The 14,129-nt window shown below is 35.3% G+C and overlaps 1 protein-coding gene across 2 annotated transcripts in view; it reads right to left on the bottom strand.

Moving 5' to 3' along the window:
- The window catches only part of GLRA3 (glycine receptor alpha 3), a 192,592-nt gene that overhangs the window by 32,705 nt on the left and 145,758 nt on the right, over nt 1-14,129 (bottom strand). For both annotated transcript variants that reach the window (XM_007097140.3, XM_015544207.2), the window contains exons 6-7: nt 9,665-9,802; nt 2,173-2,387 (exon numbers count right to left, since the gene is read on the bottom strand). In XM_007097140.3, the coding sequence (XP_007097202.2) occupies nt 2,173-2,387; nt 9,665-9,802 (353 nt within the window). The remainder of the gene's footprint in view (nt 1-2,172; nt 2,388-9,664; nt 9,803-14,129) is intronic.

Raw genomic sequence — 14,129 nt, 5'->3', positions numbered from 1 at the left:
TCTCTCACTCTCTGTCTTTCTCTCTCTCTCTGTCTCTCAAAATAAATTAATAAACTTAAAAAAATAATAACAATATGTTCAACCTCCCATTCCTTAACTATCACAAAGCCTAAAATGATATGGTCACTTTCTCTTAAGATATTACTTTGGTAATCAATTATTTTTTTGTGGGTTGGAATTAAATCTGTTATCACATTTCCATTGTGGTCATTGTCTCTATGATTTAAGAGATGTAAAGGCTTTGTATACATTATGTATATAATTGAACTCATAATTGAAAATTTATTCCTTCCCTGAGATCATAGTGAAATTAATGATTTTTTTAAAAAATATTTCTTATATCTTAAGAAAAAGTATAAAGACATCCCAAGATTTTCTTTCTTTTTAAAAAAACTTGTGTCTCTATTCTTTGTTTAAAAAAAAAACAATTGTTGCTTTCTTTATTTCCGTTTCTTCCACTCAGACCTTCGTGCTCTCCCAATTCTGCCTTTATGTCTGTATTCAAATGTCTTTATACTGTGTCTCATAGAAGCTGTTGCTTTCTGAAATGGAGCATTTTGTTCTCTTCTTTCTAGTTGACAACTTACAGAATGAATGTGCTTTCATTTTTGTTTAGCTCATGAAGAAAATCAATGAGTAAACTGGCAATTTCCTTTACAGATTGACTATAGGACTTCAACTATTTTAATCAGAGCCCTTGAGACATTTATACCTATATAAATAATCATTGAGACTTATTAACTTAATCTTATAAACAGACTTATAATTTTCACTTGAACAATATTTTTATAAAGCACTAGCTGATATGGATCATTTTGAAAATTCAATTAACTGTCAATAAAAGTAGACTTTATTTTGAAAGACAACCATTAAATTTTATCTAGGCAGTGTGAGCATTGTTAAATGTCAAGTTCTTCCTATATGAAGTAACATTTTAGTGATAAAATGTCCTGCCATCAGCTTTTATTTATTTAGGCATTTTAATCTAATAAATTGAATCATACAATGTGATTCAGTAAGAGTTAAGGAAGCCGTGACCGTAGATTTATAATTTGCTTGGCATTGCAGATAGATAGCATCAAATGCACAAGAAAAGCTACTATATTCTATTACATCTCTATGATCGTAATGAAAATAATAGTGAAGCTTGTTGGAAGCCAGACAGGATTACTTAATTTAGATACTAGAAATTTTTCTTAGAAGTCATTTAGGAGAGGAAAATAATTTTCTATTGCTATTTTGCTAAATGGATTAAAAAAGCTTCCTATGTTTTATTTCAGCATATGTTGTAAAAGGAAATATTGGGTTCTTTTATAAACTTCATAGAGAGAACAGTTTATTTTAATTCTGGCAGCTCAGCATGGACTAAAATCATATTAGATAAGCTTTCCTTTTTATTGACCTATGGCAACTTAAAAGCCAGAGGAGAAAAAAAAAAAACCCACAAAAATAATAAATGCTACATATAGCACTATGGGTGCCCTCATACAATACTTGTAGGAGTAACTGCTGTGAATTTTTCTTGACATACATTTGGCAATACATATCAATACGTACAGCTATTAGTACAGTGAATCCAGTTCTAAGAATTTATACTAAGGAAAAGTGCAAAGTATATGTAAAGCTATACACACACACACACACACACATATATATATATACATATACATACACATACATACCACACACACATACATATTCATGAATATAATGTTCATCATATTAAAGTTCATTATTGTGTCAGTCCTAATAGTAAGTATATTACTATAGCAGCACATCCATGCAATGGAGTATTGGGCCACCATGTAAAGTTACTGTGTAGATTTAACTTACACACATGTTTTATAGATCTCTAAATGTTTAAAAATCTATAGATAAAAAAATTCCACAATGTATAAGAGTGTTACTGATATTTAAATAACTGGGGATTATAACACAACTGCAAAGGAAGATATCATTGGTTTACAGAAATCTTCCCCATCTATTTCTGTGATTTACAAGTTTTTTTCCTTGGTTATATATTACCTTTAAAATTAGTAATCAATACTACATCCTGTTGAAAAAGAAATGACGAAAGCTGGCAATTGTATCTGTTAATTTTCTAATGTAAAAATATTTTCTATCTACAAATATTTGTACAAATGTATGTGTATGTCCATTTAGCACACTTACCTTTGGTAAGGACGCTCGAGATCCTGAACTCTGTGTGGTCATAGTCAGAACAGTAGTTATTCCCAAGGCTACCCTGGCTGGAGCAGCATCCATATTGATCCAGAATGAAACCCAGGATAGAATCACGATCAGGAGACTGGGAATGTACATCTGGATCAGATAGTATCCCATTTGTCGTTCAAGATGGAATCGCACTTCTATACATGTAAATTTGCCTAGTTGGTTGTAAAATAAATGCAGCAATTGGTAAAAATAGGTCTTTGTATGGTATCAAATGTCACTTTTTTTTTTTTATATTTTGTCCTAAAATTTTCCATGACAGTGAGAAAGGATCCTAAATCATAAATGCAAATTGGTTTCTGAAAAAAGAGTTTTCTTCTAGTTCTGTAAGCATCTGGAAGCAACATGAGAGTATACTTACCAGGAAATAGTTTGTAATCTTATTACTTCACATTTGATTAGCACTTCCTACTTTGAAAGTACTCAAACATCTATTATTTCACTTGATTCTAGCAATTGTTTCTGAGATAAGACAGGAGAAGTGTGTGTCTATTACATAAGGGCCTTCTTTACTCATTGATGGTGTCTGTTTAGTACTTACTTAGAGCCAGGTGCTATTTGGTCCAGAGGCCTTTACATTTACTTTAAAGTAAGTGCTAAAGGAAAAATTCAGTTGAAGATAAATACTTCCTTAAATGTAATTTATATAAATTATGCATTAATAATTTGGAAACTATTAATGCAAAGAAGAGCAAAACATGTTATTTTCCATCAATAAATTTGAGCATAATTTAAAAACACACTAAAATAACCTGAGATATATTTACTCTATATATTTACGACATGTGTCTCTATTATGGTAAGTAACTAATAGAGGAATTAATTATGTCTTAGTTAACCATTTTGTTGTTATCTCTGCTTACTCTCGGACTATAGTTCTTAGTGCTATTACCATGTTATCTTTCCCTAAAATAACTGTTTATCTGAATAACCAAATTCTTGGTTTTATTAAGGTCAGTGAGTTAACATGCTGATCTTTTTTTAAGTGACATTCTCTGATCCAGTTGTGAAAGAGAATCACAGAGCACATCCAAGAAAATTAGTAGTGTATTCTTAGATAAGTTTCAGGGCAAAATTTCTAGAAATGTGGCTTGAGCTACGTGCTACTGTGATGCACAGGACACTCGCTAGATGAAAGGATGGATGAGATTTCAGAGCTTAAAATCCCTAACAAAGTTTCAGAAACTCTGGGGAAGTTAGATTCCACTCTTTAGTGTTTAGTGATCAGAAACATACATGCAAGCTCTCTATGATCTTTTCATCAATTTATCAACTACATACAGAATGCCTAGAAATTCTTGAAATATTTAAAAATAAATTTAGATTTTTAAGATTATATTAAAACATATGGGCTCTGTGCTGACAGCTCAGAGCCTGGAGTCTACTTCGGATTCTGTGTCTCCCTCTCTCTCTATCTCTCCCCCACTTGCGCTCTGTCTCTTGCAGAAATAAACGTAAAAAAAAATTAAGATTATATTAAAATATAAAAAGTTAAATAATGAAATCTGGTAAGAATAACAGACATTTTCTTGTTATCACTATTAATAATCCAAGTAATCTCATGATATAATTAATAATAAATTAATTGATAATAGATAAAAATATACACATGTATACCACATGTGTATGTGTGGTTCTAGAGAGAAAAATGAACAAGTTATACAAATTCTGATATAAGCACTGGAGCTTCTTTAAGTACATTTATATTTTGACTGTCATTTTATTTTATTATTAGTTATTTAATTATTTTACTTTTAAGGCTTAAATTTTATTTCTTGTAAGTGATTCAAAATTTATTTTGATTGATTCATTTTTTAGTTACAAAGTAAAAAAAAAATGCATTCTAGTCTCAACTTTTCTTCAAAAAAAAAACCTAGAGAAAATGTAAAGAATTATTGCAATTCAATGATAAAAAGGCAAATAATCCAATATAAAAATGGGCACAAGGTTGACTATTTTATGGCAGTTGAACTTTTTATTTGGGTTGTTTGTAATTTGCAATTAAAATAGCCTGGCTGAGATGGATCAAGCAAAAAAAAAGTTATTAAAAGCAGGTATTAAAGAGAGGATATTGCTACTTGGAGAAATTAAAAGGATTATAAAAATTACTAGGAATAACTGTATACCAACAAGCGATGAAATGTACAAATATATAGAATGACACATATTACTGAAACTGATTCAAGAAGAAATAGAAATCTGAATAGGCCTATAAAAAGTAGAGGTTGAATTAGTCATTTTAAAACTTCACACAAGGGAAAACTAAAGACCAGAAAGCTTCACTGGTGAATTCTGTTAAACATTTAAAGACAAATGAATAACAATCCTACATAAACTCTTCCAGGAAATAGACAGAAGGGAATACTTCCTAATTCATTCAATGAGGTGAGTATTACCCTGATAGAAAAACCAGACAAAGACATCCCAGGAAAAAAAATGTATACAGCCGATATCTCTTATGAATATAAATGCAAGAAAACCAGAAAAATACTAGCAAACTGAATCTAGCAACATATGAAAAGAGCTATACACCGTAACCAACTACAATTGTGGAATGAAAGCAAGTTGGCTTAGCCTTAAAGTCAATGTAATACACTATATTAATAGAACAAAAACCAAAACTAAATGATCATCTCAACAGAAGTAAAACTTTGTGAAAAATCCAACAGTCTTTCGTAACAAACACAACAAACTAGAAACAGAAAGGAATTTCCTCAACCTGATAAAAGGCTTCTATGAAAAACTTACAGCTAATACCATACTTAACGGTGAAAAGCTGAGTGCTTTCCTACTAAATTCTGGAACAAGGCAAGAATGTCTTCTCTTGCCACATCTATTAAGCATTGTAGTGAGAGGTTCTGGCCACGATAATTAGGCCAACAATTAAGAAAAAGGCATTCAGATTGAAAAGGCAGTACTAAAAGTATCTCTACAAGCAGGAAATATTACCTTGCATGTGGGAAATCCTAGAGAATTCACTAAAAATCTAGTTGAACTGCTGAGTTCAGCAAGGTTATAAGATATACTATCACTATACAAAAATCAGTTGTGTTTCTCAACACTAGCAATAAACAATAAAAAATCAAATTAAAAAAACAATTCCATTTATAATAGAACCACATAAAATAAAATACTAATAAGTAAATTTAATGAAAGAAGTGCAAGGCTTCCACACTAAAGAAATACAAAACATAGCTGAACAAAATTGAAGAAAATTGGAACAAATGGAAAGTCATTCTGTCATTAATTAAAACACTAAATATGGCTAAATCAAAATACTTCCCAAGTTGCTCTACAAATTCATTTCAATCTCTCTCAAAATATCAACTGCCTTTATGCAGAAATTTACAAGCTGATTCTGAAATTAGTATGGAAATGCAAGGGACCTAGAATAACCAACCAATACAGCCTTCAGGGGAAAAAAGAACAAATTTGGAGGACTCACATTTCCCCATTTCAAGGCTTGCTACAAATCTACAATAACTACAAAACATGGTCATCTCATATAGATATGCAGTTCACTGGAATAGAGCTGAAGTCCAGAAATGATCATTTATGGTCAACTGATTTTCAACAAAGGACTAAAGTTATTCTATAGCGAAATATCAGTCTTTTCAATAGATGTACAGGGAGAACTTTGTGTTCACATGCAAAAGAATGAACATCTACCCCATCTCATACTATTCAAAATGGATCATAGACCTATATGCAAATTCTAAAACTACAAAATTCTTAGAAGAAGGCATGGGGTAAATCTTTATAGCCTTGGGTTAAGCAATAATTTTTTTAAATACAATACCAAAATCACAAGAAATAAAAGAAAAAAAGTGATAAATTTGGCTTCCTCAAAATTAAAAGTTTTGGGGCTTCAAATGACACAATTAAGAAAGTGAAAAGACAATCTACCAACTGGGAAAAAGCATATGTAAGTCAATACTAAAAAAGGGAAATAACTGAATCAGAAAATAGGTAAGAAAATTGAATAAACATCTTTTTCCAAAGAAGATATGCAAATATCAATAAGCACATGAAAAGGGGAGCCAGGATGGCTCGGTCTATTAAGTGCTTAAGTGTCAGATTTCAGCTCAGGTCACAATCTCAGGTTCATGAGTTCAAGTTCCACCACATAGGGTTCTGGGATGACAGCACAGAGCCTGCTTTGGATCCTCTCCTTATCTCTCTGCCCCTCGCTTGCTCTCTCTCTCTCTGTCTCTGTCTCTCTCTTTCTCTCTCTCAAAAATAAATAAACATTAAAAAAAGCACATGCAAAGATTTTCATCATTACCCATTAAAGAAATGTAAATCAAAACCACAATGAGATATTGTTTCACCCACTAAAATGGCTATAATAAAAGAGATGAACAATAACAAGGGTTGGTTAGGATGTGGAGAAACTGGAACCTTCACTGATTGATGGAAGGGTTGTAAAATGGTGTGAATACTTTGAAAAACAGACTGGCAGTTCTTTAAAATGTTAAACATAGATTTACCACATGATCCAACTTTCCACTCCAAACTATATACCCAAGAGATATGACATAGATTCACCCCAAAATATGTATATGAGTGTTCATAAGTGGCTCATAAGTTGGAAACACTCCCAATGTCTATCAACTGGTGAATGAATAAAAAAAAAAAAAACAAATGAGGTATATCCATATAATAGAGTACTATTCGGGAATAAAAAGGAATGAAGTATAGAAATATGCTACCATGGGGATGAATCTCAAAAACTTTCTTCAAAGTGAAAAAAGACCATCACAAAGACCACATATGATTCCATTTATATAAAACATCCAGAAAATATAAAGCTATAGAGACAGAAAGTTGACTACTGATTACCTAGGGCTGCTGGATGGGAAGGAGTGCTAATGGTTATGAGGTTTATTTTTTTTAGGTGATAAAATGTTCTGAGATATGGTGATGGTCGCACACCTCGGTAAATATACTAAAAATCACTGAGCTGTGTTCCTTAAACAAATGAATTTTATAGTACCTCAATTATATCTCAATAGAGTTGTTGCATTGTTTTAAATGTTTATTTATTTATTTTGAAAGAGAGAGAAAGAGTGCAAAAATGCAAGTGAGAGAGGGGCAAAGAGAGGGAGAGAGAGTGATTCACAAGCGGGCTCCACACTGTCAGTGCAGAGGTCACAGGACTCTGTCTCACCAACAGCGATATCATGACCTGATCTGAAATCAAGAGTCAGATGCTTAACCAACTGAGAGCCACCCAGGAGCCCCTCAATAGAGTTGTTAAAAAAAAAATTCCTTTCTTACAAGATGAACAAGGTCTGAGGATCTAGATAACATGGCAACTAGAGTTGATAACACTACTGTATAATTGAAATTTGCTAGGAGAGTAGAACGTAAATATTTTTACATACACAAAAGGTAAGTATGTGAAGGGATGGGTGTATTAACTAACTTGATAGGGGAATCTTTTAACAGTGTATACATATATTAAATCAGCATGTTGCACGCTGATTAACCTATTATTTTATGTCAATTATACCTCAACAAAACTGGAGGGGGAAAAAAAGCCTGCTTGCCGATACAGAGCTAAAGGGAAAGTTTCCTGTTTAGAGTAAATCTGCCCCTCCCAGGAAAAGATTGTAATACTCTCACATGTACAGACAAATTCTCCATGTTCAAACCCACTTTTTATTTACTATTTTACTCAACAAATACTTGTTGAGTATCTTCATACTTCAGCAGACTGAGGAAACAAAGAAATAAACTATATATAATCCTTGGCTTTAAAAACTTTTGGTAATAAAGGAAACAATACGTAAGTAAGCATAGAAATTAAAGATAAAATTTTAGGCAGCGAAAGCAGTAAGTGGAAGGGGGCATTTGGGCATTCAGCATGTGTTTGTTATGGAGTCATTTGAGCAGTCCGGAACTATGTGAGAGTATTGAGTTTGGGACAATTTGGGGAAATAGTATGTTTGTGTGTGTAGAAGAATGTACGTAGAGAAGTATGTATGTAAGTATAGAAGAGCATGTACAGAAGGAAGAGCAAATACAAAGGACCCAAAGCAGGAATCGGTGGGTGTACGTAAGAAAGCAAGCCACTGTGGCCAACTCATAGAGTAAGGGGAGACGTAGAAGAGAGTCTTGGGGAGACCCCAAGTTTGTGGCATTTTGTTACAGCAGCCCTAGGAAACCAGTCCACCAGCTTATACCAACTCTAGTCGCTTCTTAGCATCTCTCTAAAATTTGCTTGTCACTGTGACTGACCCTGGAGAGTTGAGCCAGGACCCTGGTATTGACCTGCTTGCCCTTTATCTTTGGGTTGAGATCTTAACCTTGAACTCCCCATTAAATTAAATATCAGCCTCATCCCTGGGCTAAGAAAACAGCAGTGACTTTTTCACCAGGTACTATGAATTGATTAAAGAGATAAAAGAGATTGAAGACCTTGTAGAGTGAAAGGTCAGGTCACAGTACTGGCAATCGATGAGCCAAAGAGGAATCATAGTTACTGTAAGGAAATAATAGGAGCAGCAGCTGATGCCAGTGGGAGGCTGTGGACTAACCGCACTGAAGTGATGACTCACTTGTGGGTGGTTTAACAGAATTTGTAGGAATAGTTTAGGCAGCAAGAATAAATATTATGGGAATAGTCCGTACTGATTGAGAGAAGAGAACAGATCTCATGAATGTGCAAATATATCAATCCTTGGTGTTAAAAACAAAATCTTGGGGCGCCTGGGTGGCTCAGTTGCTTGAGTATCCGACTTCCGCTCAGGTTATGATCTCCCGGTTCGTGAGTTCCAGCCCCGTGTGGGACTCTGTGCTGACAGCTCAGAGCCTGGAGCCTGCTTCAGATTCTGTGTGTGTCTCTCTCTCTGCCTCTCCCTTGCTCACATGCTCTCTCTCTCTCTCTCTCTCAAAAATAAATTTAAAGTTAAAAACATATATCTATCCTCAAAGGCAAAAGGCTGCTGTGTCAGTGTGAGTAGTAGGTGCTTAAGTAGCAGTAACTTGAAATGCATAAAACTGTAGCCAAAAGAGAGGTTTAGGCAAATGAAGCTTTAAAAAAAAAAAAAAAGCAATTTCTTTCATTTTGTCATCAAACATAACGTATATTGTCCAAGAAGAGCTAGAAAGTACATTTTATTGTTCACATAGAAATTAAAGGAACTTTTTTTTTTTTAAATATTGTTTAGACAGAACTATGGGCTTTTTGCAAAAGAAAAAAATAGATATAATTGAGCATTTCTTTGATCCTATACGAATCAGTTATATAACAACATGCATTGAGTTGAAGTATTCGTAAATTTCACATACATTTGTTTTCTGCTGTCACTATGAAAAATACTGAGCTATAAATAGTTAAAATAATTAATCTACCACTATAATTAAGAAATATTGAACATCATAAAACCAGAAGTCACAGGCATTATAAAGAATGCTCAAACCCTACCTGTGTTGTAATGTTTAGTGCAGTATCGTAAATCTTTCTCTTCTTTCAGCAGAAACTGGGGCAAAGTGAGTCCTTCGGCCACTTGTACAGGCGCCTCATCTTGCCATTCAAAAATGAGATCATTCATTGTGTACCCAACTAGGTAAAACATAATAAACATATTAATAGCATAAAAGCGCATTCAAAGAAATAAAATTAAAAAAAACAAAAAACTTGTACATTTCACATAGGGTGGGAAGACCAGTGTCATCTTAACTGGATAGACTGACAGTTTCATCTCACCAAAGTCTGTTGAAATCTATTCTCATAGAATACTCACCAAATAATATGAGAAAACATAGTAGGTTAATAAAAACCATGACATAGCATATAGAAACTTCAAAGGACATGCATATCCATTGTTTCCTTGGAATGGGCCACAACAGAATTATTACAACAGTTCATTTTGGTTCCACTCCATTAAATATCTCCTCACCTCTCAAAGTACTCAGGACTCGTTCAACAAAAACTGAAATTGTTACTGATTAGGAAAAGGCCTAAACTGTAATATCTATGGGGGAAAATATCAAGGCTTATATCTTTCTTTTTCTCTCTCTCTCTTTCTTCTTTCTTTCTTTCTTTCTTTCTTTCTTTCTTTCTTTCTTTCTCTTTCTTTCTTTCTTTCTTTCTTTCTTTCTTTCTTTCTTTCTTTTCTTTCTTTCTGTTTATTTATCTTCAGAAAGAGCGAGCAAGAGAGAAATACAGAGGAAAACACGAGATGGGAAGAGAGAGAGAGAATCCCAAGCAGGCTCTGAATATTGTCAGTGCAGAGCCCGACATAGGGCTCAAACTAATGAACCATGAGATCATGACCTAGGCCAAGATCAAGAGTTGGATGCTTAGGCGACTGAGCCACCCAGGCACCACAAGCCTTCTAGCTTTCTTGATTTAATCATTAACTATTTTAGTTGATGGCATTTGCTTCTACATTCCAAATCCCAAAATGAACAAAATGGTATTTTAAATAGAAATGCCAGCTATTCAGAGAAACTCAGAGTACAAAGAAAATCCATGTGAGACAGTTTGTGGAGGAGGAAACTCTTGCACATACTATTGGTGAATTCGGGACAGAATTAACCAATATATTTTGTAATAAGTCAGCATCTTTTAGTAAATGAAAAATTCATATTTATATAGGAGTGGCACCTAAGAAAAGAAGGATTTCATCTTCCCCCTGTTCTGAATGAGAAGCTGCTGAAACATACACTTAAAGACAAAAAGTGAATGGAGCTTTTGGAGGAAGACTGCTACCATGGAGGTAGAGAGAGGACATAGGATCTGGCTTCTGAGCTAAGTCAAGTGGGCGATAAAGGAAGCAGGAGCTCTAAATCCATGAAGCATCAAGCAAGGGAAATTGTCCCAAACAAGCTATCCTGGAAATGAGCTGGTGTTGTAGGGAAGAGGCTGTTGAGTGATTAGGAACAACTGGTATGGAGCAGATTTGGCTGGACAGAGCAATGTGTACAGAAGGGAACTGATCATCCTCCCTTCTCCCACAATACCTGGAAAAGAACCTTCCGGAAAGAGCAGAATCTGGAGTCAGAGGTTCAACTGCATGCACCTAACCCTTGGGCATATCTAGTAGAATATACTAGATGGCGGGGATGGTAGTAGTGAGAGCATCAGTGATTAGAGATAGGATCTCTCTGGACTTTGCGGGAGTCTGCTGTCGAAGTTTTAACACAGTGTCATCAGTGTGATGGCTCCTTATGGAGCGAGAACTATTTGCTAGCTGTTGGAAAGTCACCTAGAGTGAAGGCGCATGTCCGAATTCTGGTTTCAGAGCAGATATGGGAACCTACAGGGCTACGCTTGATTTGCTTTAACTGTAATACGTTTCACTGAACCTCGCAATTAATGATTTGGTTACTAGTGATTAAAAGGCTCTTCCTTATATTCATAAGCCCTCTGATATATCCATTATAAATACCATTTTACCCAGAGAGAAAATACATGCAATTTCTTAAAGATCAAAGGTAGTAAAACAGGGGTGGCTGGGTGGCTCAGTCGGTTAAGCGTCTGACTCCTGAATTCCCCTCTGGTCATGCATGATCTCGAGGCTTGTGAGATCGAGCCCCATTTGGGGCTCTGTGCTGATAGCACGGAGCCTGCTTGGGATTCTCTCTCTCCCTATCTCTCTGCCCATCCCTCCTTGCACGCTTTCTCTCTCACAGTAAGTTTTAAAAAAAAGACATTAAAAAAAAGATATTAATACAGGCACCACTGCTTATCTGCTTCCAGGTAAGACATGTGCCATATTCTCCCATACCTGCAATGACTAAGACAAAATATGTGAGATTTCATTCCAATTTAGACAGACCAATGGAGAAACTTCATTTTGTTTTTACATTCTAAGTTTTTCTTGGGGTCTTCTGTGAAAAGAAACGAGCTCTCTGAGATTTCCTCAAAGCAAGCTGTAGTCTCTAATGCCATTTATAGGCAGTATTTTTAGCTTCCTTATGTTAGACAATTGCCCACACAAAGTGACTTAGGTATGGGAAACTCATAATCAAAATATGCTAGCTCCTTATGGTCCCTAAAATATCTGCTTGAAACCAGAAAGATAATAGTCGGATGGCATGGATGGGGGTAATTCTTTTGTTCTGAGAAATTTACTGGGATGTCCAAGGAAGATAACTAAATGGTAATTTTGTCTCAATAAACCTTCAAATGTGACTTTAAAAAAATCAATACTCTTTTCCACAGTTGAAAGTGTTGTAACATTCTTATGCTCTTGTTCCGAAGATCTTGATATAAGCTTGAGAATGTTAAGAATAGGATTGACTAATGAGATCAAGGTGGTGAGGTGAATTGCCTTGTATCATAATGAACTTCACAACAAGAAATACTCTATTCAGGGAACAGAGACATTAACTCTAATTTCAGCCAACAATCCCATATGGTAGCTGCAGTGAAACACGTGCACAAATGGTTCAATGCAACCAAACGTTCAAGTATTTACCGAGCACCAGCTGTGTGTTAGACGTCCTCCTAGGCTGCAGGGATGGTGAGGTGTTATCACAGGGTAGAACGTAAATGGCAGGGGAGAGGTACAGAGTGCTGAGTGCATTCAGAAGGGGGATCTATGATAGCCACTTAGGCCTCGTTTGAGTTGGACCTTGAAAAAAAGATGTGCTTCATACAAAGAATGTGAGAAAAAATAAGGCCCTCAGGCACAGAGAATGGTATAATTAGTTGAGGGAAACTGCAAACTCCCAGGGTTTGTAATAGTAATAGAAATAGCTTCGTTTGTTCTAGAGCCAGTTTGCACGAAGGCGATATGGAATGAAAAGATAAATTAACGTAAGATTGTGTGCATTTTAACTTCCAGGTTGAGAGCTTTGATTTTTTAACATTCCCTGTGGGCAATGATGAACAATTGGAATCTTTTGAGCAGAGGAGTGATATGACAAAAACTAGGCTGTAGGAACATTAGCAAGATCCATTCGTGAGTTTCTCAAGGTCCCAACTACTTTCATAATTACGAGAAGACATTCACCTTTTTCCTTGTGTTGACATTAGCTGGATCGGATCGTGAAGAAACAATGGAGGGTAAAACTTCTGGTGCTTTAGCATAATTAAAGACAATGGCAACAAACTACCTGCGTGGTTATTGTGTCCTTAATGCCACATCTTGTAGTGTAGTACTAACAATGCTAATTCTAAAGAGTGTCTAGCATCCTTGATGAAGCAGTAACAATGATCATTTTATGACGTTTTGACTCTTATGTAACAGTCCTTTTAATATCCTGTGTGTTGGGACGCCTGGGTGGCTCAGTCGGTTAAGCGGCCGACTTCGGCTCAGGTCATGATCTCGTGGTCCGTGAGTTCGAGCCCCGCGTCGGGCTCTGTGCTGACAGCTCAGAGCCTGGAGCCTGTTTCAGATTCTGTGTCTCCCTCTCTCTCTGCCCCTCCCCCACTCATGCTCTGTCTCTCTCTGTCTCAAAAATAAATAAACGTTAAAAAAAAATTAATATCCTGTGTGTTAAAATGTTAAGTATCTAGAAAGTACTTCAGCTGCATACTGTTTTATGATGGTTCTTCTAAGGAAGAGTACTGGGGTGACTGATCGGCCAGTTACACCAGTTGTGTTTGTGTGTGTGTGTGTGTGTGTGAAACATCATTTTTACCTGAAAAAAAAAAAGGCTGGTAAACTATAGTTATTATTTATGGCAAACCATTTTCTCAAAAACAAAGGAAGTGAGTCTATCATATTGAGGGAAATAACTGAGAGTATTTGTCATCAATGATAGATGTTGAACTTCAAGTCAAAATTGGACTTTTGGAAAAATTGTTTACACGACGTTTAAAGTTCGAGACTTAAAGTTCGAGAGAGAGATAGAGAGTGGTGGGCAAGGGGCAGAGAGAAGTGGGGGAGGAGAGAATCCAAGCAGGCTCCACACTGTCAGCATGGAGCCTGACTCGG

Source organism: Panthera tigris, chromosome B1, assembly GCF_018350195.1.
Source record: "Panthera tigris isolate Pti1 chromosome B1, P.tigris_Pti1_mat1.1, whole genome shotgun sequence".
Classification (NCBI taxonomy): domain Eukaryota; kingdom Metazoa; phylum Chordata; class Mammalia; order Carnivora; family Felidae; genus Panthera; species Panthera tigris.
The sequence above is the reverse complement of the archived record's forward strand: the minus strand, read 5'-3'. Positions and strand labels throughout refer to the sequence as shown.